Here is a 27,230-nt window from a genome sequence, read left to right on the forward strand (position 1 = left end):
TCTCCCCCCACACCCCTCTATGATTTTTCACTGTCGTAAATTGGCTCCTGCAGTTCGGCTTGTGGATGGCCCTAGTTCATGCCACATACCTCACCGACCTCACTCCAACATACTCCCATCCCCCCCAAAGTCATCGCCTCCTTGGGAACGACTTCCCTGAAGCCCCAGGCTAGGATAGGTGCCTTCTTGTGGGTTTTCAGTTCCCCTGTGCTTACCTCTATCCTAAGACCCATCCACTGCATCATAAATACCTGCTTACTTGCACACTCTCCCCAGTACACTCTCAGCCCCTTGAGAGCAGGGCCTTCCTTTTCCATCTTTCAATTCCCAATGACTAGCTCAGGGTCAGCACATAGTAGGGCCTTAGTTCCTATATGCTTGGTGAATGCATTGGTGGACATTGAATCAGAAGGCAGAAAAGAGCAAGCCCAGATGGGCCCAAGGGCAAAAAGGTGGAAGGCACAGGCTGCTGGTTCTAGTGTCTGGCACAGGCTGCTGGTTCTAGTGTCTAGCACAGAAACAAGGCTGGGAGGATCCCGGGGACAAGACCTTTGAGACCACCTCTCCCTCCAACCGTGAGAGACTAGATCAGACATTATTTTGCTATCTTGCCCTTTTTGTGGTACAGTCAAGGGGAGTTGCCTGAAAAGGTCCTGATCCGCAGGAGGATGGAGGGAGAGGGAAGGGCTGGGGCAAGTACGGAGCTCCCTTCTCCACCTCTCCACACCAAATAGTCATGATGGCTTTGCTGGGCTATGCAGACTCTGCTAACATCTCCACGAGGAGATAATTGTGACAGGCATCTTCTGCCGGCCCCCTGTCAGCTTTGGACTGCTTACAGATTTTAACAAGTATCTCCCTGGCCTTTAGTGTGTGGAGGCCATATGCCCCAACAAGACTTGAGGAGAATCCGCATTGCTTTTAAGAAGGTCACCAATGACCTCCCATTGGTCACATCCTATAGACCGTTTGGTCCTTATCTTGTATGACTGCCTGGTGGAATTTGACACTGGGGCCCTCCATGCTTGAAATACTCTCTTCTCTTGGATTCTCACTGGGTTCTCCTCAGTCATTCATTCAACACACATACGAGCTTCTGCTGGGTGCCACAGAGGCATTGTGCCGGCTACCGGGGATTCAAAGGTGAAAGGAAGTCTTTGAAAGCATGTTGCTCACTGGCTAGTGGGGAAAAATTCATGTCAATAGAAAAAGAAAATAATTTGAGATGGCTTAGCCTCAGGATCGGGTGCAGTGGGGTGGGTGTGGCGCTTTCTGATTTGAATCCTGTCTCTGCTGCTTGCTAGCCGTGTGGCCTTAGAAAACTAACTCTCAGTCCATAAGACTTCTCCGTTACCACTTATTTCCATGTGAGGACAGGGATTGGGTAAAGTATAGGATCCATTTGCCAGTTGCATTATATCAAAATTCATATTATTTTAGGTTTTTACAGTACTTGTACTGTACTTAAATGATAATTCTTCAGTTGGATTCTGTCATCACAAGAGTGTGTTCGCCTATGTTCACAACTTCAAAGAAGGTCATTCCAGTGACATTTCTGTTGCCAAGCCTCAGTTTCCTCATCTCTAAAATGGGGATAATAGATGTACCACCTGAACAGGGTTGATTTAAGGATTGAAAGAGAAAACATATGTAGAGCTCCAAGCACAAGCCTCACTCATGGTGATCACTCACCACATGTCAGTGCTTATTTTGACTATTATCAGTATCTCTGAACCCTCTCCCCTCTTTGTCCTCTCCTCTCACCCAGAGTGTCCCTGCTCTCATGCCCTTACCTGGGCTCCTTAACAGCCCCCTTACCTGTCATAAATAAATGAAAAACAATAGTATATGAGGAAGCCATTTGGTTTAAAACTAATTCAGCCTGATCTTGTTTTTCCAAAAACCTGATGTAGCCTGTTGAGCATGCGTTGTACATCTGGTTTAAACATTGACTATGTCTCAAAGACAAGAGTGATGCCCTTAAAGATAGGCATGTAATATTCCCCCCATATTCTTTAAGGACAAGCATCTCTTCCTGGAAACTAAGGATTAATTACTGACCTGCTGTGCTCACCTTGTGACCACTGACCTGCTGACCACCCGCCTGCTAGGCCAGCTAAGCATCTTGTGACAATAGTAGGAGAGATATTCCTGTCATATGTGATGCTTCCTCTTTGTTCCAAGATGGTGTATAACCACTCAGTATACGTCACTTCTTTGGTGCCCTTCCTTCCTTGGGGAAGGAAAGCCCTGGGCTATAGCCCTCAAATCCGGCTCATAATAAACTCACCCTGATTTTGATTTATAGATCGATTATGGATTATTTAATTGATACCTATCTTCTCATCTCAGTCTTATTCCTTCCTCCACCCTCCAGTCTGCTGCTAGAGTAAGCTTTCCAAAAGAGTCCTTGAATCACGCTGCGCCTCTGCTTAAAAACACCTGCTGGATCCTCGTTGCCTTTAGTCTGATGTCTTAGTCTGTTCGGGTTGCTATAACAAAAATACCACAGACTGAGAAGCTTATAAATGACAGAAATTTATTTCTCACAATTCTGGAGGCTGGGAAGTCAAGGGTCAAAACACCAGCAGATTCCGTGTCTGTTGAGGGCCCCCTTCCTGATTCACAGACTCTGACTTCTCACTGTGACCTCTCATGGCAGACAGGGTGAGAGAGTCCTCTGGGGCCTCTCCTATAAGGATACTAATCCCATTCAGGAGGGCTCCCATTCTTAAGGGCTCATGACATAATCATCTCCCAAAGGCTCCACCTCTTAATACCATCGCCTTTGGGATTAGACTTTGACACATGAATTTGGGGTGGGTGAGTTATGGGTGGAGGGGCAGAAAGAACCCAAGATAGAAGCCACAGCCTTTTTGTAACCTAATCTCAGAAGTGACATCCCATCACCTCTGCCACATTCTACTCACTAGAAACAAGTCACTAAATCCATCCCACACTCAAGAAGAGTTGGTTATACAAGGGCCATGAATACCAGGAGGCGGAACTTGTTAGGGGCCATCTTTAAGGCTGAGTTTAGAGCCTAAGTCTCCTGATGCTGAAGCAAGTGATGCCCAGTATCAGTTTGCAAATCCCACAAAGGTCCTGAAAAGACGTGGGACCTCTACCCCAGCCTGAGCATGTAGAAGAAGTCTGTGGTGCCACGTATAAACAACCCTCCCTGGGACATGCACACGCACACACACACTGGGAGGAAGCTGTGGTAAGTACTTCCTCCTTCAGCCTGAGATCTGAAAGTATATCATCATGGCAGGTCCAAGGAGACGTACAGATGACTGGGCTCTGCGGCCTTTCTCTGGTGAGCTGTGGAAGAGTCAGCCACGCATATTCTCTCCCTTTCTATGGACCCATCTCTTCCTGCTCACGGGTAAGTCCACATTGTGGCCACAACCGCTTGTAGTGGTGTTCCCCTGAGGCTGGCCACGTTTCCTGCTGGGGATTCTTGTTGGAAAAGTCAGTAAATTCCTCTGCTCATGGTAAATATTCTGCAAATTTCACCTTATTCTGAGCTCTGTACGTGTGCGTGAACATGTGCGTGGTCACACACCATAAGCAAGTGACATTCTAGCCCCAGTCTCAAATAACTCTAGGCTCAGACTATATTTCTCTCACCCTCACATTTTCCTCCTAAGAAACACCATGGGGTGAGTTTGTTTCTTGTACAATATGGACATAATCCACGGAGAGATACAGGAAAATTCCCCTGATGACAAACCACCTAGTAATTTCCTAGGGAGCAATAGGACTTCTGGAGCTTCTTTCTACATCCTCTCTTGTTTATGAAGCAGGAGGCTTCACTGGGGGTCTGCAGATGGCCTGGTGACCCTAGGCTAGGTGGCTTCTGCCTGAATATCCTTTTCTCCCCAACATCCTACCTCCCCATCAAGGCCCAAGTTCTGCTAGTTTCTGGGAAATATCTCTGAGCAGCCTGGCCTGGGGCCCTCTGTCCAGCAGGCACACCTGACACAGTACCCCAGGGAGGACCTCAGCGACCTGGGACTGTAACAGATACTGTCCCTCTGGGATCCTGCTTTCCCCAGGGCCTCCTTGGGGAGGGATATTCTTTTCTCCCCAACGTTCTATCTCCCCATGGGAGGGATGGTGCAGGTGGCACTAGGGACCTGAGAGCAGTAGGGGTGGGGGTGGCAGGTGGGCAGTGAGGAGAGCGCTAGAAAGACTCCTAGATGCCTATATAGGGGTAGGGGGAGTCTTGTGCTTGAGATTGAGTTCCAGTCTGAACTCTCTTTACTTGCAATTTCCTCTTTGCTCACCACAAAAACACAGGAAGCAGCAGGGCTATTTATATTCACACTCAACTCTTAGGGTGCCTTTTGGTTGCGTTGGATAAGCCTGAAATTAGCCACATCCAATGTTATTCAAGCAGCAGAGGATCAACAGGGTGAATTTCAAACAGTTCAGGGCAAGGGGGCATCTCCCGTTATCTGGCTCCGTCGATTGGGGTGACCTCAAACTTCACTGTTTTGGTCTAGAAGGGTTTCCTTGATGCTTTTGTGTCTCCAAGGAGTTGTTTAAGGAACTTAGGAGGCAGTAGGGTGGAAAGGCCCTTTGCTTTAGTAGCAGGAACATATGAAATTAAATCCTGCTCCATCACTTACCAGCTGTGTGAGCCTCTATTTCTGAAGAGTAGAATGCAGTGAGCAAGTTGTGCTGTGCGAGATTCCGTCATAGATTACAGATGGTATATGTGCTTGGCACACGGTTGGTGGAAGCTATGATTGTTATTATAATAATCACTGTTAAGTACATTATTTGGAAACTATTAAAGGATAGGCAAGTCAAATTTACTTATTACAATCTTTGAACTCCTTTTTAATATTTGTCGACTGGCATTGTTCAAAACAACAAGACTGATTCCTGGAACTCCTGTCACCATACTAGGATATGTAGCACTGTTTGCTGCAACAGGATTTGACCTGTAGGGACCACATCCTGCTCCTCCCACTGGCTGTCTCTGAGGCTTTATCTTTTTTTTTTTTCTTTATAAAGATTGGCACCTGAGCTAACATCTGTTGTCAATCTGTTTTTTTTCCTCTTCTCCCCAAAGCCCCCCAGTACATAGTTGCATATTCTAATTGTAGGTTCTTCTAGTTCTTCTATGTGGGATGCCACCTCAGTGTGGGTTGATGAGTGCAGCTAGGTCCATGCCCAGGATCCAAACCAACGAAACCGTGGGCTGTCAAAGCAGAGCACGTGAACTTAACCACTCAGCCACGGGGCCCTTTGTTTATGTTTGATGTGAGGAGAGCTGAGGTCAAAACATGGTCATATGCACCCAGCCAAGACTCAGCACCTTCTGGGCTTCCAGGATGGGAGTGGTGAGCACTCCTGGCCTCATACTCCAGTCATCTTGTATGTGGAATCTAGACTCCTCAACTGACCAATGCTGTAATCCAGGCAAGTGGCCAGAACTCTCTAAATTTCTGCTCCTGATCTGTAAAATGGGGTTAATTATCAGACAATTTTAAGAATTGAATGAGGTGATTTCTACAAAGCGCCTGACACACGCATAGCAATTATAAGGGATGTCTTCCAGATGTGAAGAGCTCTGTTTTAGGCAACCTCAAACCAACATCACACCAACTCAGCTTCTGTCTTCTGAATCTGTCCCCAGAGTCCACCTGAACTGATCGGCTCACATCCAGAGTCCCCAGCCCTGCATCCTCCCTCGCCGCCCCTCCGCAAAGTCCAAGTGCCGGGCTGCCGTGGGTGGGGGCAGGGAACCCCTGGCCTGCACCAGTCTGGGAGTCTCCTCTCTGCATCTGCATACGCTGTAATATCTGGGCTTTCAGAGCACATCTCAGCCTTTGTCCAGCCCTCTCGGGTATATTTGGCCTCTCCCCTCTCTAACATTTTCTACTTACTTTTACACCTGGACTGCCTGGAGTAGTCTGGGTCCTGAACATAGCTTATTTGGTCTAGAATTTCCAGAGGACTCTAGAGCCTCAGAAGCCCTAGAATCTGGAACTCCAGGCTGGGGTCACCCAGCGGACACTCACAGGGCCCCTACAAGGAAATTAATTGCCTTGGCTGAATGCTGGGCCTCTGGAAGCCTTTGTAACAGTGTTTATCAGGGATCTGGGTCCTTCCTGAGATGAGGAAATCAGGAGCTGAATCAACGCCACCTACTATTCCCAAACCAAACCTCGTTCCTAAGGATTTCCCAGGCCAAGCCAACATCAGTCTGAGATCCCCTGGACGGTGAGGAAAATGTAGGGTGTGATAGAGGTAAGAGATGTTCCTTTTGTTCCCATGATTTTGTTATGAAAATTCTCAAGCTTACAGAAAACTTGGTAGAATTTTGCAGTGAACGCTCATACACCTCCCACCTGGGTTCTACCATTTATGTTTTGCTTTACTTGCTTCATCACACATCTATCTATCTATCCACCCCTGTAGCCATCCATCAACCCATCTTACTTTTTAAAAGATGCTCCTTTTTTACTTCATTAGTTCTTTATGATTTACTGCAAGCTGTTTTTATTTAATCTTTACCATATTGCCTGATGAAGATGGTACAGGTGTGAATATTTCCATCTTATAGACCAGTAAACTGATTCTTGGAGAAATTCACCCAAAGTCACAAGGCTAATTTTCCCTGTTGGAACAGAAACCTAGAAGGTCTGTTTTACTGATTATATAGCTACACTTGTGGGAGAGAGTGCTTGATAAGTGAATGAGTGAATGAATGACTTTGCTAGGCAATGGACCTAGAGAGAGGGGGACAGGAACCTCATTTCATTTCTCAGCATCTGACATTTATTCCTAATATGTGTTTATTGAATGAATAAATGAATGAATGAATGAAGCCTGGCTTGGGGAGTCCAGCTTCCCCTCCAAGTCCCTCTTCCATCTCTGCAGGACTAGGAGCCTCTGGAAAGGACTCAGCCCCAACAGTGGCAGCCGGGATTCTAGGGGGTGTGGTGACTCTCTCCCTGAACATTTCAGTAGATACAGACATTGAGCATGTCACTTGGATTGCTTCCCAAAAAGCTCTTGCTTTAGCCTACCCAAATGGAGCCGTTATCATTATGGACAAAAGCTACCAGGACCGATTAAACATCAGCTGGAACTACTTATCTATCAGTAATCTGATGCTGAAAGATGCTGGACCCTACCATGCCCAGATAAACCGAAGGAATTCTGGAGTCACCATGGATGAGGAATTCACCCTGCAAATCTATGGTGAGTCCCACAGAGCTTCTGTGGGTTTTGATCTTTTATTTTTAAAAGCAGATTTTTTTTTCTCTCTAGGAATTTATCTGTCTAGGACAAATAGGACTCCATATTGATCATTTTCACCCAATTCCATAAATGTGGATGCCAAGAGTGAAAAACATACGCAAAATGAGTTTAAGAGCCATTTGTATTCTTTTCTGCAACTCTGTTAATATCTTTTACTCATCTGTATCAGTCAGCGAGGGCTGCCAGAACAAAATACCACAGACTGGGGGGCTTAAATGACAGAAATTTATTTACTCACCGTTCTAGATCTAGAAGTCCGAGATCAAGACAACAGCAGGTTTGATTTCTCCTGAGGCCTCGCTCCTTGGCTTGCAGATGGCAGCCTTCATGCAGTGTCCTCACGTAGTCACCCTTCTGTTTCTGTTGTCCGTGTCTTAATCTCCTCTTTTTATAAGAACACCAGTCATATGGCATCAGGGCCACTCTAATAACCCCATTTTAACGTAACTGTTTCTTTAAAGGCTCTATGTCCAAATACAGCCACATTCTGAGGGGACTTGGGATCAGGACTTCAACATATAAATTTTGGAGGGACGTGATTCAGTTCATAACACTCTGCCCTCTGGACCCCCCAAATCTCATGTCCTTCTCACGTGCAAAGTACATCTTAACAGCCCCAAAAGTCTTAACCCATTCCCACCATCAACTCTAAGTCCACAATCTTATCCAAATATCATCTAATTCATATGTGGGTGAGACTTGAGGTATAATTCATCTTGAGGCAAAATTCCTCTCCAGCCATGAACCTGTGAAACTGGGCAAGTCGTCTGCTTTCCTAATACAATGGTGGGATAGGCATAAAATAGACACTCACATTCCGAAAGGGAGAAATTGGAAAGAAGAAAGGGGTCATGGGTCCCAAGCAAGTCTGAAACCTAGGACGACAAATTTCATTAGATTTTAAGGTTAAAGAATAATCCTCATGCCGGCCCAGTGGTGCAGTAGTTAAGTTCGTACATTCCACCTCGGCGGCCTGGGGTTCGCCAGTTCGGATCCCGGGTGCAGACATGGCATCTCTTGGCAAGCCATGCTGTGGCAGGCATCCCACATATAAAGAAGAGGAAGATGGGCACGGATGTTAGCTCAGGGCCAGTCTTCCTCAGCAAAAAGAGGAGGATTGGTAGCAGATGTTAACTCAGGGCTAATCTTCCTCCAAAAAAAGAAAAAAAAAGAATAATCCTCTTTAGCTCTACACTCTGTCCTCTGGGCCTATTGGGGAGGCAGCCCCACCCCCTTGGCCCAGAGTGGCAGCCCTGCCCCCTGGAACCAAGGAGGAAACCACCCCACCAACTGCCGCTGGGTCTGTGCCCTCTAGGGCCATGGTGGCAGTGACAGCCCTGTTGACCTCTGAACTGCTCTCAGGGTCATTCTTCTCTTTTCTTGAAGGATAAGTCATGGCCTCAGCTGATAGCTCCATTGGCCCATCCTGTAGAATTTCCAGAAGTCTAACAGCCTTCCTTAATCTTGTCCCATCTCTGTCCCCTCACTCCAAGCTGGCAGCATCTCTGCTGAGATGGTTGACTGGATCCCTGGGTCACACTGTAAGCTCTTTAGCAGACATTATCTGGCCATACCCTTAGTGTTCTTTCCAGACAGGCATTCTCATTTTTTGCAACGTGGGTAAGCTGAGAATTTTCTAAATCTTCAAGTTCTGGCTCCTTCTTGCTTAACACTTCCTTTGCAGGAGCCGGTCCCATGGCTAAGTGGTTGTTTGCATGCTCCTTTTCTGCGGCCCAGGATTTTGCTGGTTCAGATCCAGCTCGTCAGGCCATGCTGAGGAAGCGTCCCACATAGCACACCCAGAGGCACTCACAACTAGAATATACAGCTATGTACTGTGGGGCTTTGGGGAGAAGAAGAAGAAAAAAAAAAAGATTGTGGGCTGGCCCAGTGGCCAAGTGGTTAAGTTCACACACTCGGCTTTGGCAGCCCAGGGTTTCACCTGTTGGGTTCCTGGGCGCAGACATGGCACCGCTCATCAAGCCACACTGAGATGGCATCCCACATGCCACAACTAGAAGGACCCACAAGTAAAAATACACAACTATGTACCGGGGGGCTTTGGGGAGAAAAAGGAAAAATAAAAATCTTAAAAAAAAAAAGAGGATTGGCAACAGTCACTAGCTCAGGTGCCAATCTTTAAAAAAAAAAAATTCCTTCTTCAATTTATCTCTCACCTCTCACATTTTACTGTAAGCAGAAAGAGGTCGCCACCCAGTGCCCTCAACTCTTTGCTTAGAAATCTCCTTCGCTAAATATTCAAGTTTATCACTTAATGTTCTACTTTCTACAAAACACTAAAACCCACTTTGTCTAAGTTCTTTGACACTTTATAATAAGTATCACCTTTCCTCCAGTTTCCAATAAGATCTTTTACATTCCCATCTGATACCTCACCAGAAATAACTTAAAAATTTTTTTATTTATTTACTTTTTGTTGTGGTAACATTGGTTTATAACATATAAATTTCGGGTGTACATCATTATATTTTGATTTCTGTGTAGATTACACCATGTTCACCACCCAAAGACTAATTACAATCCATCACCACACACGTGTGCCTAATCACCCCTTTCACCCTCCCACCTCCCCCCTTCCCCTCTGGTAACCATCAACCCAATCTCTGTCTCTGTGTGATTGTTTGTTGTTGTTTTTATCTTCTACTTATGAGTGAGATCATATGGTATTTGACTGTCTCCCTCTGACTAATTTCACTCAACGTAATACCCTCAAGTTCCATCCATGTTGTCACAAATGGCTGGAGTTCATCATTTCTTATGGCTGAGTAGTATTCCATTGTGTGTATAAATACCATATCTTCTTTATCCATTCATCCCTTGATGGGTGCCTAGGTTGCTTGCAAGTCTTGGCTATTGTGAATAATGCTGCAGTGAACATAAGGGTGCATGTATCTGTATGCGTTTGTGTTTTTATGTTCTTTGGGTAAATACCAAGAAATGGAATAGCTGGATCCTATGGTAGTTCTGTTCTTAATTTTTTGAGGAATCTCCATACTGTTTTTCACAGCGCCTGCACCAGTTTGCAATCCCACCAGCAGTGTATGAGGGGTCCCTGCTCTCCACATCCTCTCCAACCCTTGTTGTTTCCTGTCTTGTTAATTATAGCCATTCTGATGGGAGTGAGGAGATATCTCATTGTAGTTTTGATTTGCATTTCTCTGATAGTTAATGATGTTGAACATCTTTTCGTGTGCCTGTTGGCCATCTATATGTCTTCTTTGGAGAAATGTCTGTTCAAATCTTTTGCCCATTTTTTTTTCAGGAAGATTAGCCCTGAGCCTACATCTGCCACCAATCCTCTTGTTTTTGCTGAGGAAGACTGGCTAACATCCGTGCCCATCTTCCTCTACTTTATATGTGGGACACCTGCCACAGCATGGTTTGATGAGTGGTGTGTAGGTCCGCATCCAGAATCCGAACCAGTGAACCCCAGGCTGCTGAAGCAGAATGTGCAAACAACTACTGTGCCACCGGGCCAGCCCCTCTTTTGCCTATTTTTTAATTGGATTGTTAGTTTTTTTTTTGTTGAGATGTATGAGTTCTTTACATATTTTTGATATTAACCCCTTATCAGATATGTGGCTTGCAAATATCTTCTCCCAATTGTTAGCTTGTCTTTTCATTTTGTTCATGGTTTCCTTTGCTGTGTAGAAGCTTTTTAGTTTGATGTAGTCCCATCTGTTTATTTTTTTCTATTGTTTTCCTTGCCCTGTCAGACATGGTACTTGAAAATATGCTGCTAAGACCTATGTTGAAGAGCATACTGCCTATGTTTCTTTCTAGAAGTTTCATGGTTTCAGGTCTTACATTCAAGTCTTTAAGCCATTTTGACTTAATGTTTGTGTATGGTGTAAGACAATGGTCTACTTTCATTCTTTTGCATATGGCTGTCTGGTTTTCCCAACACAATTTATTGAAGAGACTTTCCTTACTCCATTATATGTTCTTGGCTCCCTTGTGAAAGATTAGCTTTCCATAGATGTGTGGGTTTATTTCCGGGCTCTTGATTCTGTTCCATTGATCTGCATGTTTGTTTTTGTGCCAGTACCATGCTGTTTGGGTTACTATAGCTTTGTAGTATATTTTGAAATCAGGGAGTGTGATACCTCCAGCTTTGTTCTTTTTTCTCAGGGTTCCCTTGGTTACTCAGCGTCTTTTGTTCTTCCATATACATTTTAAGATTCTTTGTTCTATTTCTGTGAAAAATGTTGTTGGAACTTTGATAGACAATGCATTGAATCTTTAGATTGCTTTAGGAAGTATGGACATTTTAACTATCTTACTTCTTCTAATCCAAGAGCACGGAATATCTTTCTGTTTCTTGGTGTCTTCTTCAATTTCTTTCAACAATGTTTTATAGTTTTTGGTGTACAATCTTTCACCTCTTTGGTTAGGTTCATTCCTAGGTATTTTATTTTTTTTGTTGTTGTAATTGTAAATGGGATTGTACTCTTAATTTCTCTTTTTACTACTTTGTTGTTAGTGTGTAGAAATACAACTGATTTTTGTATGTTGATTTCATATCTTGCAACTTTATTGTATTCATTTATTATTTCTAAAAGTTTTTATGTGGATTCTTTAGGGTTTCCTGTGTATATAATCATGTCATCTGCAAATACTGACAGTTTCACTTCTTCCTTTCCAGTTTGGATCCTTTTATTTCTTTTTCTTGCCTGATTGCACTGGCTAAGATTTCCAATACTATGTTAAATAAGAGTGGTGAAAGTGGGGACTCTTGTCTGGTTCATGTTCTTAAAAGGATAGATTTCAGTTTTTCTCCATTGAGAATGGTATTAGCTGTGGGTTTGTCATATATGGCCTTTATTATGTTGAGATACTTTCCTTCTATACCCATTTTATTCAGTTTTTATCATAAATGGATGCTGTATCTTGTCAAATGCTTTCTCTGCATCTATTGAGATGATTGCATGCTTTTTATTCTTCATTTTGTTAATGTGGTGTATCACATTGATTGATTTTCAGGTGTTGAACCATCCCTGCATTCCTAGAATAGATCTCACTTGATCATGATGTATGATCTTTTTAATGTATTGTTGTATTCAATTTGCTACTATTTTGATGAGGATTTTTGCATTGATGTTCATCAGTGATATTGACCTGTAATTTTCTTTTTTTGTGTTGTCCTTATCTGGTTTTGGTATCAGGGTAATGTTGGCCTCATAGAATAAGTTAGGAAGCTTCTCCTCCTCTTCATATTTTTGGAAGAGTTTGAGAAGGATAGGTATTAAGTCTTCTTTGACTGTTTGATAGAATTGATCAGAGAAGCCATCTAGTCCTGAACTTTTATTTTTTGATTACTGTGTCCATCTCCTTACTGGTGATTGGTCTATTCAAATTCTCTATTTCTTCTTGATTCAGTTTTGGAAGGTTGTATGATTCTAAGAATTTATCCTTTTCTTCTAGAGTATCCAATTATCTGTGTACAGCATTTCATGGTATTCTCTTAGAATCTTTTGTATTTCTGAGGTGTCTGTTGTAATTTCTCCTCTTTCACTTCTGATTTTATTCATTTGAGCCTTCTCTCTTTTTCTCTTGGTGAGTCTGGCTAAAGGTTTGTCAATTTTGTTTATCTTTTCAAAGAACCAGCTCTCGACAGAAACACCTTTAATGTTTATATTTCTACCAACATTCTGTTCATGATAATATATGTCTATCTCTCAGATCATAGAAGCTTTCTCTACAGCTCTTTTCTTTCTAAGCCCTTTTCAGAATCCCCTTTAGCATCTATATTTCTATGAACAATCTGTTGAAGACAATCTAGGCTTTTTCTAATATGCACAGCTCTCCAGCTGTGAACCTGTGAAGCCAGACAAATTATCCACACCCATAACACAATGGAAAACTAAAACTCTTCCAGCCTCTATCCATTAGCCAGTTCCAAAGCCACTTCCACATTTTGGGGTACTTGTTACAATAGCATTCCACTTCTGGTACCAAAATCTGTATTGGTTTACTAGGGCTGCCATAACAAAATACCACAAACTGAGTCACTTAAACAACAGAGATTTATTTTCTCACAACGCTGGAGGCCAGGCAAAGTGCCGGCAGTTTTGATTTATTCTGAGGCCTTCTCCTTGGCTTGCAGGTGGTAACCTTCTTTCTCTATGTCTTTACTTGGTTATCCCTCTGTCTGTGTTGTCTGTACCCTCATCTCCTTTTCTTATAAGGACACCAGTCATATTGGATTAGGGACTATCTTAAAGATCATATTTTAACTTAGTTACCACTATCTCCAAATATAGTTCTATATCCAAATACAATCACATTCTGATTATTGGGGAATGTTAGGTACTGAGGGGCAGGGCTTCAACATATGAAACATATGAGCTCTGCAGGGACATAGTTCAGCCACTAACACTATCTTTCCAGGTAGTTTGACCTTTTTTTCTTTTGGTGAGGAAGATTGGCCCCTTGGCCCTGAGCTAACATCTGTCACCAATCTTCCTCTTTGTGCTTGAGAGATGTCCCTGAGCTAACATCCATGCCAATCTTCCTCTACTTTTTGTATGTGGGATGCCACCACAGCATGGCTTGATGAGCAGTGTATAGGTTTGCACCTGGGATCTGAACCCATGAACCCTAGGCTGCTGAAGCAGAGTGCGCGAACTTAACTACCAGGCCAGCTCCAACCTTTTTTTTATTGATTCATAGGGTGCTCTGTGTATATTAAGGAGTTATTGAAATTTCTTTCTTTCTTTCTTTTTTGCTGAGGAAGATTTATCCTGAGCTAACATCTGTGCCAATCTTCCTCTATTTTGTATGTGGGACACTGCCACAGCATGGCTAGTGAGGTGTGCAGGTCTGCACCCAGGATCTGAACCCCTAAACTCAGGCCACCGAAGCGGAGTGCAAAAAACTTAACCACTAGGCCATGGGGCCAGCCCTGTCTATATTCAGGAAATGGAATTCTATGTAGCTAATAGAAACAGAATTAAAAAACTCAGTATGTACTGACATACAACAATTTCCAAGATATATTGTTAAATTTTTAAAAATATGTGGGACAGTATGTGTAGTATGCTATCATTTATGTGTCTTAACCTAGAACATCTCTGGAAAGATCAACAAGAAATTTATGACAGTAATTGCCTCCAGGAACAGTAATTCCTGGGGAGAAGAAATAAGTGGCTGGGGGCAAGCAAGCTTGTTTTTTCATTGTCTACTCTTCAGTATCTTTTCAGTTTCAATTTTATGTATATATTACTTAACCCCCCAGAAAAAGCAAACTTAAACACTCAGACACACACACTGTGAACAGAGGAGATGGAACGAGAGGGAAGAAGAGGACCAGGAAGGTGTGGAGGCACAGTGGGTCCTAAATTCAGGCCAATAGGCAAGGGCAATTCAAATTCCAGAGGCAGAGCTCCCTACTCCCCAGTGTGTGGGGCTGGCTCATTCATCCATTTTTTCACCAAGCGTTCATGAGTGCATTTCATGGGTTAGGCAGGTGTTAGATGTGCAGAGTCAGGCATCAGTCCTGTCCTGGAGGAGTTCATGTACTGGTGGGGGAGAAAGAGAAGTAATAGACTACTGTCATGTCGACTCATGGTGATACCACCTGTAGAGCGTAACATGGAAGCACCGAGGAGAGGCACTCACCTTAGCCTGCAGTAGGAAAGGAAGAAAAAACTCCTCTGGAACAGGCAATGCTGGCCTCTCTCCCTGCTCCCACCTCCTCTACCCACCACCTTATTCTCTCAGCCCTTTCCTGCCAGGAGTTTAAGGAGTCTCTCTATTGCCACTGTCTCTGCAGAGCGGCTACAGGAGCCCCGAGTCACCGTGCAGACCATGAACGTGTCTGAGAATGCCTCCTGTAACATCACCCTGACATGCTCTGTGGAGGGGGCAGAGAAAGCTGTTCAGTACAGCTGGACCCCAAGGGACCCCCATGCTTCTGAATCCTCTTGGGGCTCCACTCTCACCATCTCCTGGACACCTTGTGACCCAGACCTGCAGTACACGTGCACAGCCAAGAACCCAGTCAGTCAGAGCAGCTCCCGCCCTGTCCACTTAAGAACCTGGCAGATCTGCATAGGTAACTGGGTCCACTTAGGCCCTCCAGAAGATTCCAGAAACAGTCTGAGCAGCTGTAGAATCCAAACTCCAAGGTTCTGGCAGGACAGGGATGGGGGGTGGGGAGGCAAGAGATAAGGCCTGAAGACCCCTTGTTTTCTACCCTCAGGGTCCTGAGAGAGACTGGCAGGGAATGTGGGAACTCCCAGGGCACTGTGAAACTGAGAGGAGAGCAAGGGAGGGGAAGAGAGGATAGATGTAGAGATCCAGATTGCTCTTTGCTTGGGTGGGAGTGTCCCTGGCATCTCCTAAGAAGGGCAGAGAGAGGAAGAGGGGCCTGGGTATGCAACAGGCAGAGCTAGGTGTATACCTGTGCAGGACAGGTGGTCCTGGGAAAGCAGTAGAGATACCCTGTCAGAGGAAGGGGGAATGGACCCAGGCAGGAGGGCCTCTGGGGCTCCCCTGCCCTTCAGGCAGGCTGAGGGTCAAGGGAGTGGGGCCAGTGACTGAAGCCGCAATGTCTCATCTCTGACTGCAGATCCAGGAGCCTCCAGAGGAGGATCAGTAGGGGAGACGGTGGTGGGGACCCTGGGGGAGTCAGTCACCCTACCCCTGGCTCTCCCGGCCAGTCAGGACATAGAGAACGTTGTCTGGATGTTTAACACGTCTGTTATCAGCAAAGAGTGGGGAGAAGCAGCAAAAGCAGATCCCGAGAAGAACACAGCATGGGTCAGCCAGGACTACTCCCTGAAGATTGGCCAGCTGCGGATGGAGGACGCTGGCCCCTACCACGCCTACATATGTTCAAAGGCTTCTGGAGTGATCAGCATGAAGCATGTCACCCTGCTCATCTACCGTGAGTTTCTGAGCAGATCGCCTGTTATTAGATTCCTTCCCTGAAAGCTTTCTCCTCTTTGCTGCCTTCCCCTCCTCCCTCAGGCCTCTCCTACGGAAATGCCTCAGACCAGGACTGAGTTCACACCAGTCAATTCACAGGAGGAAAAATTACAATCAGTGGCTGGGCAAAAATCTACCCGGCAAGGTCCCCCTTCCTCTAGGCTTCCAGTTAGGCCTCAGCCACCCAAGTGTCGGTACTTGCCCCGTCCTCCTGCATTATTATCAGGTGGGACAGACCAGGAACTCTCCAACCTGCCTTTTTACAAAACAGTATCCTTTTGAATAAGGGCAGAGCTGGCTGGTGTGGAGCCAGAGGAGACTGAGGAGAAAGCCTTTCGTGTCCAAAGACGCTGTGACCTCCAAGAGGGTTGGCTGCTCGGCTCCCCTGAGTGTGGGGGGCAGAACTTGCATTCTTCTTCCTCAGCCCTGGGCCTCATGGGAGCTTGGCAGGGCGGTTTGCATGGTTTCCATTTGCCAGCTCCTTTACCAGTACCATTCAGACATGGTCTGCACATCCCCTGCCTGGGCTTGTTGGTGTCTAAGTACCTGTGAAAAAGGTCGCTGTCTGCGATCCCCTTAAACTATGCAGTGAGTCAGCTTGTCTAGATCTATTACACACTGTGACTCAAATACAGAAGAACCGGCAAGGAGATTAAGTAAAAATAATAATAAATTGGGAGCAAATGGTGCCAGTCTTATATTTCTTGTAGAATTGCTAACGTTTATTGAGAACTTATTCTGCGTTGGTGCTGTGCTCACCTCTCTACATCCCTTTTCTCCTGTAAATAAGCAAATTAGGTGATGAAACCTCAAAACGTAAGCCTTGAAGGGCCTTCAGAGCCTGTGGAAAGGCTGTGCTTATTTGTGTCGTTTGGTTTGCTTGCTCTTCACAGTATGCTGTACAGAATGATGTGGTATCTTTCTTTTTTCATTTTCATGAACTCCTTTATTGCACATCTGAGCATCAAAGGCCTAAAGAAATGAAGTGAAATGTCTGAGATTTCATAGCTCCCCAGGGAAAGGCGAGGTAGACACCCAGCGCAGTGTCAGTACACAACTTCATGAATATATTTTGAATGAGTGAAGATGTGGTGACTGCCCAGTGGGCAGGCCTAACTCCACATTGGGTCTGCCTTTCTTCTTATGCAGGAAGGCTGAAGAAGCCCAAAGTCACCTGGAGCCTTGGGCCCGCGGAGGACGGCATCTGCAGGGTCAGCCTGACATGCTCGGTGGAGAACAATGGACACAACGTGACCTATAGATGGACCCCCCTGCAGAAAGGAGCTGTTGTATCCCAAGGGGGATCTCACCTCAGTGTCTCCTGGAGGAGGGGTGAAAATCATCCCAACTTCACGTGCACAGCCAGCAACCCCATCAGCAACAGCTCCGGGCAGTTTCTTCCTGGGGACATCTGTCCAGGTTGCCCTCTATCTCCACTCGGCCGGACCTCAGGGCCTTGGATCCTTAGATCCAAGAGTTTGCATTCTGAGTGGTTCTTTATGAAGTGCGGTGAAAGAGTGTGGGCAAGAGTCCTTTACTCAGCCATTCCGATAGAAACAGAAGGAGAGCCACATATGTCATTTAAATTTTCTAATAGTCACGCAGAAAAAGCCAAAAGAAATAGGTAAAATTAATTTTAATCATATATTTTATTTAACCAAATATCATTTCAACAAGTATTCAATACAAACAATTATTCATGAGATAATTTATATTTCATTTACACTAAGTCTTTGAAATTCAGTATGTAGTTTACACTAACAACAACATCTCAATTCAGATGCTAAATTTTCATAGGAAGTACTTGATCTGTATGCAGAATTCATAAAACTTACAGATGAAAAAATAGATTTATATATCCAAGTTGTTCCAAACATACTTATCAGTTTTTCAATAAGGAATTGAGTCACTGTTCTTTTTTTTTTAGATTGGCACCTGAGCTAACAACTGTTGCCAATCTTCCTTTTTTTTTTTGTTAATGGTTTATCTCCCCAAATCCCCCATACATAGTTATATATCTTAGCTGCAGGTCCTTCTAGTTGTAGCATGTGGGACACCGCCTCAACATGGCCTGAGGAGTGGTGCCATGTCCACGCCCAGGATCCGAACCGACGAAACCCGGGGCCACCGCAGCAGAGCATGCAAACTTAACCACTCGGCCACAGGGCCGGCCCCTGAGTCACCGTTCTTAAATTTACGTTTAAATTTTTAAAAATTAAATGAAATAAACAATTCAGTCCCTCAGTCATACTGGCCGCATTTCAAGGGCTCATACCATCCATGACTTGCAGCTACCATATTGGACAGTGCGGTGTTAGAAGTCTGTGGAGATGAGTTGATGGGAAGTTGACATGGGAAGGGATGCAGACCACTAAGGGACACAGGCTGTGTGAGTGGGAGCTAGAAAGGAAGCCCTAGTGGCTCTTACTACATTCCAGGCACTATTCTAGGTCCTTGTGCGTTTTAGCATGATCAATCTTCACAGTAATCCTACACAGCAGATATTCTTATCGTTCCCCATTATATAAAGAAACTGAGACTCACAAAGGATAGGAAACTTGTCCAAGGTCACATAGCAAAAGCAGGGTTGGAACCCTGACTTCTGTACTTCGCTCGTCCCTAGAGGGAAGTAGAAAAAAAGGAACTTCTATCCAGGAGACCATGCTGAGTCAGGCTGCATCTGGTAGATGGATTTAGAGGCCTGTTAAGTAGGAGTCTGGACTTTTTCTGTCTCTAGCCTAGAATTCCTCTTATCCTATTTACAGAGAGAAGGAGTGTAGTGTGATGGATAAGGGTGTTTTAGGATCAGACAGCCTGCATTCAAATCCCAGCTCAGGTGCTTAAAACTCTGTGACCTTGGGCAAGCCATAAATCTCTCTACCCAGGGACAGTGTCTGCCTTATGAACTGCTGTCACTTCTTGCCTAGGAGAATGCCTGCTCAATAAATAATGGTAGAATGAATGAATGGAAAGAAATATTTTCTGCAATGGCATGAGATTTTAAGAGGCAGATAGGATGGCCATTACAGTTTGTCCATTGTTTGCTCCAATCTTTTATCATTATTTATACTAAATTATTCATTTCTTCTTCACAGGGCCTGAGAGAAGCAGCAGGCTTTGGGTTGGGCTCTCCTTGACGGTTTCCATCATTTTGTGCTTTGGGATCTCTGGCTATTGCATTCGGAAGCAAGGAAGACGGTGTGGGTTTCTGAGATCAATGGAATCTACCCGCACTAGGCCATTTCCCTGGGACCTTTGGAGGCTTCTCTGTCCTCTCATAATTCCCCCTACCCCTTCTCTCCCAAGACCTCATTTCTTCTCAGAGTGATGGGGGGAGGGCTGTTAGTTGGGACTCTGGTCACAAATAATTGAAACTCAGCTCCAAGTAGCTTAGACAAAGTGGGGGGGGGGGTGGGGGGGTGGTGGTGGTGCAGGGGGCATGGTTTATTATTTCGGAACTCACATAATAATCTGTGAGGAAAGCAGAGGAAGAGCTGGCCCTAAGGACAAATGTCACCAGAGACTCAGAAGTCACCAGAGCTCTCCATCTCTCGTTCCTACTTCTTCATTCAAGCCAGCTTAACTCTCTCCTACTGTAGCCAGCAGAGGAGCAAATGTGGGAGGTGGGGTGTGTACCACAGCAGAGCAACTGGTAGCTCCGGACTCACACATACTTGTAGCTCTGACACCAGGAAGGGAAAAAAGATGTTTCCCTCCAACTCCAGCTTGAAAAATCTCAGAAATATCTTTGATTGGCCCAACTTTGGGTCATGTCACCATTGCTTGGCCCAATCACTGTGGCCAAGGAAATGAGCTATTATGGTTGACATCTCCCTCTGGAGATGAGTATTGGAGTGGGAATGGAGTATTTCCCAGAAAGAACAGATTGCTTAGAACACATGGCCCCCAGAAGAATTACTATGAGTTGGCAAACCACTCTGATTTGTTGCTACCACAGAGGGGTTAGAGATCTCTACCCTCCAGAGGGAAGGCAGGCAGCTCCAGAGCCTTCTCCTTAGCTGAAGATGACCCTAGACTCTGTCATGCTTCTCATGGGCTTGAGAACCCTCACATCAGGGTTCACATTACTCCCTAAAGCCTTTTCCCTGTCTATGTCCTCAAAATCTCTCCTCTTGTCCTTTGATTCTCACAGAATCAGAGACCTCTCCCTCTTCACAGCCCTACTGACAAACCTTCTCTATCTTGGTTTCTTAGGTTCAGCCCCAGCCTTCAGTTCCAGCCAAGTTGAGGCCTCAGCTGACACATCAGGTACTATCACCAATGACATAGATTGTGGGGTCCCTGGGCCAGATGGAAGCTGCAAAGCCTGGCTACTCAGTGTGGTCTGCCAACCAGCAGCATGAGCATCATTGCCCAGGAGCTTGTTAGAAATGAAAATCTTGGGCACTCCCCCAGAATGCTGAATCTGAATCTGCATTTTAACATGATCCACAGGTGAATCACATGCCCGTTAATGTTTGAGAAACAATGTGCTAGAGGAAGGTGGTTTAGGGAACAAATTCACAACTAGGACGGAGTCCAGAAAGATGGGAACCAGAGCTAGGAGACGCAGCTCGTCCTCGAGCGTCTCTAGGGTTCCTCAAGCATTGACCCTCATCACTTGAATGTGGCCTGTGATGAGGATGGAGTTATCTTCTCCACTCTGAGAATGGAGAAACAAAAGGCTAGATGGATGGGCAAATCTGAGGCAGGAGCAAAACTAAAACTTAATTAAAATTGAAACCCATGAGATTGTCTGGACACCAAGAGCATCACTGAGGCAGTAGTCTTCCAATTTTTGAAAAAGCTAAGGAATAGTTTCTTCAAACAAAATATTATGCAACACCCCAATAGCACAAAGCATGTAAAAATGGGACTGTCGTAAAAATGGGTGTTGGGGTGGAGAGCTGAGATGCCCACATCTTACTCTCCTGCTCCCATCCCTCAGTGTCCTAAATCACCTCCTGGAGCTCTGGAGTTCTAAGGACCTAAACTCTGCCCACTCAGACCAACCCTGCTTTAGAAAACCCTATGCTACCTCTGATGGAGGGGATTCCTCAAGGTGAGAGAATAGGAAGAGAGGCTGGGAGGGGACAGGGGGCTCAAGTCATCCAACAGTGCAGGCTTTTCTGATGAAAGTATAACCCCGAGAAAGGAGTCAAGAAATGGGAATGAGACTGGATATGGAACTTCCCACCAACTCCCTCCTCATGGCTGGCAGGACAGACTCTTGTCTCCCCCAGCCTATGCCCTCCTTCCTTGGCACCCTGGGCACAGGAGGGGGAGTAAAGAAGTGTTGGGGACACCACTCTCATCCCTATCCTTCCTCCCTCCCTCAGCACCCCTCCTCAGCTCTCAAGGCCTGCTTCTTCAGGCTCTCCATCCTTGCTCGTAAGTTTCCTCTTCTCTAGATCTTTTGCCACTGCCTGAGTTCATGCTGTCACCATTTTTTTGTTTTATTGAATAGATTTTTTTAAATTGAAAAGTCTTATAATCACATGGTATACCATTAAAAGGAAATCTCTTTCCAAATCGCAATCTCCAGGTCTCTCTCACCAGAGACCTCCATTGTTTTTTTTTGTTTGTTTGTTTTTCTGCTTTATCTCCCCAAATCCCCCCGGTACATAGTTGTATATCTTAGTTGCAGGTCCTTCTAGTTGTGGCATGTCCATTGTTAAGATGTATGTATGTCTAAATTCTTTCAAAGCCTTTTAATGTGTTTACAGACATAGTATATATTTGTGTGTGTGTGTATTTGTGTGTGTATGTGTTCTTCCTTTAATTAAACTGACGGGAAAAACCTATAACATTTTTCTGACCCTTGCTTTTTTTTTTTTTTTTGAAGATTTTATTTTTTTCCTTTTTCTCCCCAAAGCCTCCCAGTACATAGTTGTATATTCTTCATTGTGGGTCCTTCTAGTTGTGGCATGTGGGATGCTGCCTCAGTGTGGTTTGATGAGCAGTGCCATGTCCGCGCCCAGGATTCGAACCAACAAAACACTGGGCCGCCTGCACCGGAGCGCGTGAACTTAACCACTCGGCCACGGGGCCAGCCCCATGACCCTTGCTTTTTTAACTTAACAGTATATCCTAGCAATATTGGCATACATAGATTGACTGACTCCCATTTATTCTGTCCTACAGATACATCTTAATTTACTTAATCAGTCTTTCTTAGCAAATATTCCCATTCTTGTTACTAATACCCTAAAATATGATAATAGTTTCCTAACTAGCCATTCCCTCTGCAGAGTTTTCCCTTTCTATCCCTTCTGCTCACCACTTTACAGAGCCCAACCCTGACTGCTCTAAAACCATCAGTGGCTCCTCACGACCTTTGTCTGTTACTCAAAAGGCGCTATAACCTAGTGGTCAGGTGTATGCGTTCTGAGGTCAGACAATCCTGTGTGAATCCCAGCTCTCCTCCTTATTAGCGATCTTGGGCAATTCAGCCTCTGAGCCTCAGTTTCCTTACCTTGCAAAATGAGAGCACCAACCTCTTCGAGTGCTATGAGGACTGAGTGGGGTGATGCCCACAGTGTGCCCTCAATAGGCGGTAACTACTATCATCACGCAGTACTGGGCCAGACCACTCTTCCTCTACTTTATTCCTACACAAAGCGCATTGGGGGCAATATTGAGTAATCAGTAAGAACATCACAGACCAGACTGCCTGCATTCAAATCCTGCCCTTACCACTTACTTGGGCGAATATTTAACCTTTGCATGCTCCAGTTTCCTCATCTGCAGAAAGTAAAGTTAGTTATTGTCTATACTTCATGAGGTTTAATGCAAATTAAATGTTTATTCATGAAAAGCTTTTAGAACAGTGCCTGACACATAGTAGGCACTTAGTAAATGGGAGCCATTATTATCTGCACTTAGATCAAATAGGGTGCTTGACGTGCCCCAAAGGCAGGTAGTCGTCCACCCAGTGTGCCACACTAGCTGTTCACAGCAGGCACCATTCTGATTGTCCTATGTCCAGGCCATTGCAGTTAAATATTTTGAATATTATCCTTTCCCAAAGGAGAGGGCACCCAAGGTTTCACACGTGACTTTAGTCATGCTGCTTCCTCCACCAAGAATACCCGATCACTAATCAAAATCCTGCCCCTACATGAAGACCCACGTCAATTCTATCACCTTCACGTGTTCTTCTCTGCTTCACTACCCAGAGACCATCTCCTTTCACCTCTTCCCTTTCTTTGTACTTTTCATATGTCAGTTGTTGGAGCTGGCCTTACATTAACTGATTTACATATGGATGTGACCCCCAGCTGGACAGTGCACTCCTTCAAGACCAGGCCTAATTTACTCTGTGTTTCCTCAGAGTACCCATCATGGTACTTAGGGTGGTTTATCCAATGGGGCTAGTTCTGCACTGAGTCTCTTTCTTGTCATACTCGATGAATGTTTATCAAATGAATGAATAAGTGAATGCTTGAAAGGAAGGAGGAAGGGAGAGTGGGATAGAGCCCTCTGAGGGAAAACAGGAAAACAGCCTCTCTTCCAGTTCTCTAGGCCCCATCTGAGGTAGGAGTCAGAGCAGCTTAGATTCTTGTACAATGCAAGAGAGAGGTGAAGGCTGACACACTTTTTACTAACCCTGCACCTTGCGTTCCAGGATCCACTGCTGGCCGCACAATATATTCCATGCTTTCCCCAGGATATGAGATGATGGACACTCCCCCTAAGACTTCCAGGCAACAGGGTAGGCCCACTTCTGAGAGCAGCTCTGACAGCAATGGGACAACTGATGAGGATGAGGAGAAGAATGAAATGTACCGGCCTGTCAATAAAAGAGATCAGGTGTATGACTCGGTCACTCAGGAGGACACTGAACATGACTCAGCCTCTGAGGGGCAAGCGGAGTATGATCTTGTCACTCCAGATGACGTGCAACCTGAGCCTGTGGTTGACGGGCACACGGTGTATATGGAAGTGTTCCTCAACTCGCAAGTGAGCTTTTTTAATCAGTACACCTTCCCTTCCCCTTCCACTTCTAGGGCCCTCCAATATCCTGGATGACTAGTCCTGCCAAACTGGGAGCCAGAAGCTGGGGGACAGGACCAGCAGCACATGGGCAGAGAATCCTGACTCTGTTCGTGTTTACCAAACCTTGTGCTCCCTTAGAATGAAGGAACTCATCCCTTAGTTCCCATTCTTGGCCTATAAATAAGGGAGGTGTTGGGGAACCAGAGGCACTGTCCCCATTGCACTGAGGCAGCTTCCACCCTCTATGTGATACCAGAACCTATTGTGATGTCCTGTCTCTTCAAAGGTTGAGGGTGAAAGTCTGGAAAGCTCTTATTTGGTGACTATGGATAGTATGATGTTGGTCTGTTACAGGGAGAGACCCCAGTTCCTTTGAAGAAGGAGAGCTCAGACACAATCTACAGCCAGATACAGAAATCTCAGACGGTGAGAACAATTTTCTCTGTATCCTAAGGCCCATAAAATGAGGTACGACTCCCCAGACCATTTTAACTGAAAGTCCTAAATTCCCGTGGCAGAGGAGCTTAAGTTCTACCCACTATGCACCCTCCTGACACACTCCATGGTCAACAGAGATGCTTAAACAAGTATTTTTGATTTACATCCATGTGGTCAAAGGTTGAACATTTCTAATTGATTTAATAATATCTTATGTTGATTAATATTAACACTGACTAGAATGGAAGGCTGTAAACCCAAACACTGTATGGTCTATGTATATTTCTAAATCTATCTCTAATCCTGATCTTAACCCACCAAAATGTCAATTTCCCAAAACAATTGGAAATTAACCAACAGTCTAGTGTCAAGATTTTTTTGAAAATGTGCTGTTAATTAACAATATATTGGGTTTTTAATAGTGTTAAAAGATCCCTTAAGGGTAGAATTTCCCATTAAATAACAATAACAATAACTTCCATATAATGTTTTACAGTGTACAAAACATTGACAGACATATTCTCATCTGATCCTTATAACACCTCTACAAATGTGCTGTCATCCACATTTTATAGCCAAAGAAGCCAAGATGCAGGAAGCTAATTTTCCCTAAGTTCACATAGATAGTAGTTGAAGTTTCAGTATTAAAAATCAGAAGGAGTTTTAAAATAATCCTGAAAAATCTTAAGCAATTAACCTGGATCTGAATCTGGCTGTCCACTCTACTTTCACTCTCCTGAAAACATTAGATCCATTCACACGTCTGCTTTCAAATCTCCTCCAGAATTCTCTCCCTGTAATATGTTCAAATAAGTTTTAAAAAAAGAAAAACGTTCTCCAAGTTTTTCAATTATACTACTTCTCTGTGATTGATGAATTAATCGGTAGATATTTATTGAACACTTTTTGTTTGCCCAGAACTGGGCTGAGCGCTGTGGGGATTTGGACATATTTAAGACACCATCCTTGACCTTGAAGGCTTGTTATGTATCTTTTGGTGCAGTAGGGGTGGAGCTGATTCAGTCACCTGGAAGGGGAGGGGAAATACACCACGTGACTACTTGTTGTGTTCCTATGGGTTTTTCAGACTTTGGAAGTGGGAGATATCTCTTCACTGAGGTAGACGAGAAAGGCACCATGAAAAAATAGTTTGGGTTGGACCATAAGAGATGGATAGAGTTTGTTCAGCAGACACTTGTGCAAATGTGCAGTTCAGTTCAACCATCATCTGCCTCATGTCCTGATCTCTAGGGCATGGCCTAGTGCTTAGTCAGCTAGGGACTTCACCTTTGGCCTTGAGAACAAATCTGTACCCTTCACTGCATTCCCAAAGCCACTTTCCAATCTGACCTGGCCCTTTGTGTTTGGGTCAATACTGGTCAATCTTAAAGTCATGGACATCAGTCCCTGCTCTGAGTTTCAGAATGGCCATGGGTCACCACTTGTCTGGTCGGTCCTGCATGACTCCCACATCACCCCAGGGACTTCACACCTCTAAAACCACCCTCATCCACAGTGTAAGTGGAAATCAATGCATTTCCTCGGCCATGCTCTTGACAGAATTTATCCCTTGTCTGCAGAATTTTCAGGACCAGGAATTCTGGTTCTAGGTGTCCTAAGGCCATTATTGACCACTCAATCAGGAATTTCTCAAACCTACTTGGGTTATTATTTTCTGACACACGTCTCTACATGATATCTAAAAGGTTTATGGTATTCCTCAAGCTATTGCCAGTACCTAACCTCCCCTCCTCTCTGCATCAGCTCAGGTTTCCTCTGCTCTTTAGAGCCTTCCCTGAACACTCTCAGACAAAGGATCCCCAAAACCCTCAGAACATGAAATTCTGATGGTCTGGACCATTACTTTGGAACGTAACCTCTACCACATGAATTATCTTTACGTAAATGTCTGTCTTGTTTCTCCAGCTAGGGCAGAGATTAGGATCATTAGATAGTAGCTTCTTGAGAGCAAAGCCTCTTATTGTCATTTTTTAATCCCCTCAATTTGCTGCACTAAATGATCTTATATATCTCCCTTACAGAGAGCCTAGCCTGTGGCCCTTACCATTAGAGATTCTCCATAAATGCTTGTCATTGGCTTTGTTGATTGCTCTATCCCTAGGCCAGCCCATATGACCCCCCGTCTATAGGATGGGCCAATCGTAGCCTGGCTTTACCTTCCTCTCTCTCACCAGCAAAGGGCCAAGGAAACCAGAGACCTCCAAGCTTTATTAACCATATTTTTATGTGTCTTTTGGCTCACAGGTGGTGCCACCAACACAACAGAACAATTTTGACTCTCCTGAAATCTCCACCTATGAAAATTTGACCTGAAAAGAAAAGCAGGTGTTGCCTCTCTTCCTGGGGTTGGATAAGCAGCTGGACCTCATGGGACCTGGGGCTCCTGCAGACAGAAGCACTTGAGAATTTCCCTCGGAGTCTCAAAGATGCTTGGATTTGACCCTCCCCTTCCTCTCACCCCATGTGACTTCCCAAGCCCATTAATAGATCAGACATAGTCTCCTTCTTGGAGCCTCTGGGCTTCAAGTTGTCCTTGC

The 27,230-nt window shown here is 44.7% G+C and overlaps 1 protein-coding gene across 5 annotated transcripts; it reads left to right on the plus strand.

Moving 5' to 3' along the window:
* The first annotated feature begins 3,069 nt into the window (after window positions 1-3,069).
* LY9 (lymphocyte antigen 9) lies at window positions 3,070-27,230 on the plus strand. 5 transcript variants are annotated; one of them, XM_070497015.1, is made up of 11 exons: window positions 3,257-3,388; window positions 5,654-6,267; window positions 6,901-7,224; window positions 15,080-15,361; window positions 15,878-16,195; window positions 17,386-17,655; window positions 19,332-19,436; window positions 20,452-20,505; window positions 23,864-24,198; window positions 24,589-24,660; window positions 26,938-27,230. In XM_070497015.1, exons 3-11 carry the CDS (start codon window positions 7,071-7,073, stop codon window positions 27,004-27,006), a joined length of 1,659 nt encoding a protein of 552 aa, XP_070353116.1. In that variant the 5' UTR covers window positions 3,257-3,388; window positions 5,654-6,267; window positions 6,901-7,070; the 3' UTR covers window positions 27,007-27,230. The 5 variants fall into 5 exon arrangements, with proteins under 5 accessions (XP_070353112.1, XP_070353115.1, XP_070353114.1 ...); XM_070497011.1 differs by lacking the exon at window positions 5,654-6,267 and having other exon boundaries at window positions 3,070-3,388; XM_070497013.1 differs by lacking the exon at window positions 5,654-6,267 and having other exon boundaries at window positions 3,214-3,388; window positions 7,033-7,224.

This window comes from Equus asinus, chromosome 25 (assembly GCF_041296235.1).
Source record: "Equus asinus isolate D_3611 breed Donkey chromosome 25, EquAss-T2T_v2, whole genome shotgun sequence".
Taxonomy (NCBI): domain Eukaryota; kingdom Metazoa; phylum Chordata; class Mammalia; order Perissodactyla; family Equidae; genus Equus; species Equus asinus.

Excerpts from the sequence above, each read along its gene's own strand:
- LY9 (XM_070497011.1), top strand. The coding sequence starts at position 3,268 with ATGGCAGGTCCAAGGAGACGTACAGATGACTGGGCTCTGCGGCCTTTC. Across the intron at positions 17,656-19,331 it reads TCCTGGGGACATCTGTCCAG|GGCCTGAGAGAAGCAGCAGG; the intron begins GTTGCCCTCTAT and ends TCTTCTTCACAG. Across the intron at positions 20,506-23,863 it reads GGCCTCAGCTGACACATCAG|GATCCACTGCTGGCCGCACA; the intron begins GTACTATCACCA and ends CTTGCGTTCCAG.